The 7,500-nt window shown below is 37.9% G+C and overlaps 1 protein-coding gene across 4 annotated transcripts in view; it reads left to right on the forward strand.

The window, feature by feature from the left end:
* Positions 1–7,190, forward strand: part of LOC143035339 (uncharacterized) — a 460,728-nt gene extending 453,538 nt beyond the window's left edge. For all 4 annotated transcript variants that reach the window (XM_076202312.1, XM_076202310.1, XM_076202309.1 and 1 more), the window contains one exon: positions 1,973–7,190. In XM_076202312.1, the coding sequence (XP_076058427.1) occupies positions 1,973–2,159 (187 nt within the window). In that variant the 3' untranslated portion in view covers positions 2,160–7,190. The remainder of the gene's footprint in view (positions 1–1,972) is intronic.
* The last annotated feature ends 310 nt before the right edge of the window (positions 7,191–7,500 follow it).

The raw sequence follows: 7,500 nt of genomic DNA on the forward strand, positions 1-7,500 counted from the left end.
AATTCAGATACGGTATCCGCTCGTGTTTTGTTTACACCGTACCGTAGCGCCACCATGCCGGGCCACCACAACAATCAGTCTCTTCCCGCATTTGGTATACAGTAATTTCAATTTGCAGTAAGGTTTTCAGGAATGCATATGTACCGTATAACGAGGACTTACTGTATTATTTTCAGTGCTTTACTTTGTATAGTCTGTTGTGTGTATGCTTGTTGGGAACCAAGGTGTGGAAGCATAGATCAATTTGCTTCTTATAAAATGTGTATTGATTGTGATGAAAATTTCCTTCTGTTGTGTGGAGCCTGTACTTGTGATTGATTTCAGTAGTTTTATTTTCTTGTTGATTTCTGGTTCTTTGATGTATGGGCTGAAGGTTATGTGAGTACCAAAATAAGACCCCACAATACATCCACACAAAAACATATTCACACTCGCATCACAGAACAAGATCTTCAGGTCTTACTACCAGACTCCCTACATCATCAAGCTTTCCCTCCCCCTCCCATTCCCCAAACATGGGCCCCACAGAAAAATCCTTTCCAAGAAAAACAAAAATTGCACGAGCATGCTTACAACCAGGACACCATCCAGCACTGAAACAGTACCAGTAGAGGATAGGTTTGGCTACAGAAACAAACTGCCTCAGATGCAGCCATCACACAGAGGACACCAAAGACCTTATCTTATCCTACCCATCCCAAACTATACCCAGAAAACAATAACACACTATTTCTCCCTGAATGATCTATGGGCCAGCCTAGCAGCTGTTGCCAATTTTCTGGGAGTTGCAGATCTCTTGCAAGAGACTCCGGACAACGGATTGATTGAAAGATTGATCAATCAAACACACTCATCTTTCCTCTGCTGCAGCTACTGACATGTCATGCCCACGGGCAGATATTTTTGCATCCCTACAATCATTGGCATAAACTGCTTTTATGTGTCTGAATTTTTGTAGGTCCATGACCTTTAACATAAAAAATTCTATCACTTTTCACAGCTTTACACAGAACTCTGATACTTTACTCATAACTCTTGAATGACTTTCCTCAGTGCTGTCACACAGCAGATTGAGACCACATATTAGGACAGGATGGTATATATTTACAAATGCATGTACAAACATGTTCATACTTATGCTATTAGTGAAGCTGTGAGACCTTACCTATCAGTCTGTCTATATACCAAAAACCCTCTTCCCCTTTATAAGGGAGGCAGCCAGACAAAGCATGCACCCACCCTCCACCCATCCAATACCCATTTGTTTTCCAATTTATCTTAGTCCCATGTAGATGAAGTACCATCCATGCCAAGGTCAGAAGCAATGCAGTAAGACACAGCACCTCCACAGCAGGTCCCAACAGCCGAAGCTGGTTTGCCCCTATCATTTTGTTTACATGACAACCCTCTCTCATCATCTGCCTGTGAGTAATTAGAGCAGATGAGGAGAAATCCCTTCAGGTTGCGTCACTCTATCATCCATTTATAACCATTCTCCACTTACACCTATCCCATACCCTTTCCTTTCCCTGTGCAACAGATACCTTTTGTCTAATGCCCCTTTCACTTCATCCATCCATCTCATTCTTGGATTATGGGTAATGCTATATTATATTCAATGGCTCCCTTCCACATAAGTTAAGCTTTGGTTAATTAATACACTGTGATACATATCACTGGTGATCTCCCCCTTACAAAGAAGTGGCTAAGTCAAAGCACATACTCGTATCAGAAGACCCTCTCATCATTCACTCTTCTGTGGTGGAGATGAATGTAGTGAAGGGAATTGTAGATGAACAACAGGGAGATGAATTTCTCTGATGTCTATCATACAAGACCCTCCATAAACTTGTGTTCTTGCATATGGGTTTTAATGAATTTGAAGTTGTGTGCTGTTTATTTTGCAAAGTTGGATGATATGTTGCTTTGTTTTTCAGTATAATTTCTTTCAACCATGACTCCTTTGTTTCAGGTACCGGCGATTTCTTCGGATATTCCAAGAAGGTATTTGGCCAGTTATGTCCCCAGTGCCAGACTCGGAGGATGGCTACTACCGGAAGGATAGACAGCCTCCTGGCCGTGTAGTTCCCGAACTCCTCTTTTTCTGCCGAAAAGTGTATGATTACCGACAACGCAGGATTTTAAAAAATCCTTGTTGATGCTACTATGATGCTGTTGCTAGCAAAGCAGGCCTGCATCATCTACAACAGCAGCAACAACAGCTGCAGCAGCCGCAGCAACACCTAGAACAACAAGAGCAGCAGCAACATGAGGAGCAAGAGGAGGACGAAGAAAGAACAAGGATAAGATTGGAATTGTGTATTGTTGTGTGCAGCATCAGTAGCTGAGGTGCAAGGAAGTGATTTTGTCGAGCATATGTGTTTGATGAAGACATTGTGACCATGGCCAGGTGGTCATACAGAGGGCAAAATTGCACAATGAATTTCTGCAGATTCCTACACTTCCACTTTGCAAACTCCTAAGGTGATCACCATAGATAAGTCAATGAAATGAGGAATATTTTTTGTAAAATAAATTTAAGTTGACAGTAACAGAGAGAGAGTACTGTATCAGATGCTACTGTCATGGAAGTATTTCGAGATTATGTGTTTTCTTTGTATACACATGACTTCAATTTAATGTACACATATTCATTTGCATACATGTGTAGTAGGAAGACAAAGAACATTACGTAGTCAAGAATCTTGCACAAGTTGGACAACACAGTCCGGTCTGCCCAAGGGCTTTGTCTGCCACCCTTCTGCAGCAGCAGCAGCACCACGATGCCCTTAGCTCTTCCCGCCCTTGATTGCCTTGGGCTACCCAGAGCTCTTGTGGACAAAGTGGCGGGAAGCCCAGCGGTCTGTATTCTGTCATCTGGCATGCTGCCATTTGACTTGTACAAATTATGGGAGTTTTTTATAATGAAATGTGTATGTAGTAGCTAATTTATATAAAACACATTTAATATAGGTGATTTTAATAATACAATATTATTTATATGAGAGAAGTAGGGAGACTGAGAGACTTGAGAGCTTGATATAAAGAGATGCTATTTGCCATAAACTTTGGGTGCATCTACACAGAAACCTGTGGGTTCTTGTAACAGCCATTTTAGTCTTGAACCTCCAGATAACCCATAAACCCATCACTCTGTTATCCTTAACACCCAGTCAAACCTAACCCATCCTTTCCCCTCCTCCACCCAAAACCCAATCCTGGATTTATAAAGCACTTCCAGATTATAACCAGTCAGCTGTTAGTCAGGTGCTGGAGGAACATTATGTGAGTGATGGTAGAGGGACAGTAGGAGGAACAGAAAAAAAAAATAATAATACATAAAGATTGATTTATGCACGGATACAGTGTTTTGGTAAAATGTCATTGATGGCAAAATCATCCCAGTGGCTCTCTGGTTATGGCTTGTCCTGTGTAACCATATCCAATGTGGATTAATCAAAAGGGTCTTCATTAGTCAAACATTGTAGATTTTAAGAGAAACGAGTCCTGTTAATAAGAGCTGGTTTATCTCTAATTGGCTTTAATCATTTGCTAAAGTTGTTAGTGGGCAGAAAAATATATCAACACAAAAGAAAAGTGAGTAATTGTGTTCTATGGGAGAATATGTTATATGAGTGCCAGGAAAGAAATATGTTTTGCTTGAAGAGAAGTCCTTTAGTTGGTGGTCCAAAGGGAAGAAAATTTATTTTCCAAGCACAAAATATTACAAAATTTCAACTTGACCAAATGTGACAGAATGTAGCCCCAGTTGTTGGACAGTCTGTAGGTTTGGACAATTGGATGACTTCATCTAGTTCACATTCTTTTCATTAGTATTTTTGTACTAAGTTTTCATCTTCCATATCCATTGTTACATGTTAGGACTTCAGTATTTCAAACTGCCTTCATAGAGGAACTACGGTTACCTTACAATACTATATAATTTGCACAGAAAAGATGAAGATTTTATATGTCTTGAACCCACAGTGATGAAAAGGTGTTGGTGCCCATGTTGTTGCTCTAATGCAATATTGTGAACACCTTTGTGTGTGCGTTACAGCTATTGGATCATGCAGCATTATTTCTGCCTTAGGTTGGGGTAACCCATGCCTTCAGGGTAATATTTATTTCAACAAGAACAGATGCTAAAAAGTAAATTTACCCCAAGCCTTCATCCTGGTTGACCTCATTTTCCATTATGTTGCTTTTTATATACACCAGTTGATTAGCGAGTGAATGTGCATATTTTGTGAATGAACATGTTATGTGTGTTTATGCATGTATGGAAATATTTTTGTCAGTATGTTGATTTGGTATTGACAATCACAGCCTTAGCTCACATTTTGTTTGTCTTGTTTGATAGATTTGTGTTTGTGTTATGATTCCTTGCTTCTGTTCTTATCTGTTTTTGCACCCAAAATGAATATGGTGGTTTATGAAGATTGTTATTATTATTTCTTTTTTGTTATAATTACTTTAATTGAAAGTATATTACTGTCCATATAATTACTTTAGAACTGCCATCTATCCATATATATCTGCTTGTCAAGCCTAAAGTTGACATTTTCATATCAGCTATTTGTGGTGGCAAGGAAAACCCAAATCTTCCCGGAATAAATGTTGATAAAGTGAGAGAGCTTTGTGGTGGTACTGATGTTTTTGACATGGTCTGGCATGTGATTGTTTTCGCTTTATGATTGGGGGTAGAGAGAGTATTAGCTTTTTTGGATAAAGTAAATGAACTCATCTTATAAACACAGATTCTCATTTGTATTATCATTACTTCTGTGAAACCACTAATGTGGATTTTGTATTGAATTCAGTTATGTGACACAAATGTTACGATGCAAGTGGGTTTGGTAGTTTGCAAATGTTCTTGAAAACATGCAAAAATAAAAAAAAATAAAAAATTGTGTAGTTGAAGATATGAATTGGTTACAAGCAAGTCTGTGTGGATAATAAATTCATATCTTTTAAAAATGTGCCCAATTCCATCTGTAGTGTTAAGTCATAGTAGCCCTGCAGAAAAAAATTATTTCTGTTTTTCTGAAGGTATGGAAAGTATATTTACTAAATTATGACAACATAATTTGAAATATGTGTAATTTCCTGAGTACCATAATTTCATGGTAACTCAAAACTTACAGATGAAATTTTCGAAGTTGATGATATTTTCAAATATTTACTATCATTATTATAGAGTTCCAGAAGATTTAATGTTATTTGATTTTTTCTGTATCTTGTGTTGTTGCAGTGAAAGATGGTTGAGAATTTTTTTTTAAACTGACATCAATGACATTTATGCAAAAATATGTTGGCAGTACTACTTTGTTGGCAGCAGTCATGCATGGATGCAAGTGATTTCTTGTTCTGGATGGGGGTGTCAGCTTCTGACACATCACGACCAACCCTTGATTTACTTGGAATATCCCCATCCAGCACTGCAGGACGTACGCTTCCAGGACCACAGAGGGGAATGTCCTTCTTTCTTCAAGTCTTTCCAGGAGAGTTTTATCATTCCAGAGAAAAGCATATGTGGACTTTTTATTCTTGTAAATGGATTGTTAAACACAATTGCCTTGTTTGGCTTAAGGGAAATATGAAATTGACAAATAATGACTTTCTTACATTTGATTCCTGTTACTATGGAAGACTGACACAAATCTTCCTGGACAACCCAGTTCAGCCTCTCAAGTGCTGTGATTGGCGGAGACCATCAAGGAAATTAATTTTTCTCCACCAATAGAATTATCAGGCTGGACGTGGGAGAAATGACTGGAAGGGTTGTGTCAGATAGTCAAATCAAAGACAATGTAAAATGGAATACTTGGATGTTGAGGAAAACAAAAATACCCCCAAAAAATATATATATAAAAAAAAAAAAAATTGATGCATTAAAGCAGTTTATGTACTAAGTTAAGGTTTGTCAGTTCTAGCAGTCATTGGTAATTATTGTTGTCATGGAGATGGTAGTAGGGAAGAGGATAAGGAGTTTAGACAAAGAGGTGGATTGTAATATGCATAGCCCCGTTCCTGTTGTTCGTAGGACTCCTGGACCATCCTCAGCTTTACCAATGAGTACTGTGTGGAAGCGTTCGTGCGTTTGGGTGCAAAAGCCATGCCAGCATTTGTGTTTTTATTTTTTATGATTATTTTTTTTCTTGGTGGGGCGGTGTCTTCAGCATTGTACCATTTGATCTTGACTGGAGACTGCTTAGTATAAACTTGGATATAAAGAAATTATATACAAGCAATAATTGACACAATCAGACTTCTACAAAAAGGCAACAAAGTCCAAAGATGAAACACTATACGAGTCATCAAATCCTTATGACATGTGAGGTACTCTGCACTTCATTAACTTCTTATCGTGTTAAACTGTACTAAGCAATGTCAGCTATCTTATTAAAAAGAAAAGAAAAAAAGCCTACTTGCATGTGTTATAGTAATTGGTGTATGGTATGTATAGAAATGATTTTAACAAAATATTTATAGTACTAAATCCTGTATTTAGATTATATTTAATTTCTCTTTTGTACATTTGAATTGAGGCTTTAAAGTCTTTATGATTGCTTTTGTTTTTTCCAATCTATTGTCTTCCTCTCTGTTGATGTAATTATATTTTTCACTTATCCATAAGGATAAGAGGGTTTCACAAGCTTTAGGTAAGTTAAATGTAAACACAGCTGTTGTAAAAGTTATTGTATTTGAAATCGGGAAGTTTTAATAGTTATTTGGCAATACAAGATTTCGGTAAAGTATGCAGACACCGCCAGAGCTCTTTATATGCGTTACTTCTTTCTAGTTTCCTTCAAGTATTTCCTAGAACATTCCTTTGCTAGATCCAGTTCAACTTAGGACTCCCTCTAGCAATGTGACTGGGTGGTACATTGTGGCACCCATAACCTGTGAGGAAGGCTTCAGTTGACGATATTTCTTCCCCAGTCATTGCGTTCTAGTGAAGTTGTGGTAGTGTTGGCGTTAGATTTGCTTGTTTTGATAGTCCTGCTAGAGTAGTCGTCAGTACTGGTGGTCAAATGTTCTAGGTAGTACACACTTCTAGAGGCAGGTGGCTAGAACCTATGGAGGACTTTGTTACAGCCTGTCTCCAGCTAAACAATAGGGTTATATGGATTCCTGTAAATATGATAGATTTTATGTTTAAAGATAAAATAAAATGACACAAGTGCTTTGCAAGTATTCTTCCATTGATCCTAAATGTATATCATCCTTTAAACAGCATGTAGCAATTCTTTGGGATATTATGCTTCAGAACAATCAAATTGGTTTTATCAAAGAATTATTTTCATATACTCTGATCACAAAACAAATATTTCAACAGCGGCGGCACCAGGAATTTTTAGTTGGGGAGGCTAAGGGGGGGCTGAGCAAATTTTTGGGGGGGCTAATAGTAATATGATATTACACATATATTATCCTCATTTCAGAAGGGGAGGGGGTTAATGGTTGGGCTAGCACTGATGGCTGACAAATCTTTAG

This window comes from Oratosquilla oratoria, chromosome 18 (genome assembly GCF_046742065.1).
Source record: "Oratosquilla oratoria isolate Oo_2021 chromosome 18, ASM4674206v1, whole genome shotgun sequence".
NCBI lineage: Eukaryota > Metazoa > Arthropoda > Malacostraca > Stomatopoda > Squillidae > Oratosquilla > Oratosquilla oratoria.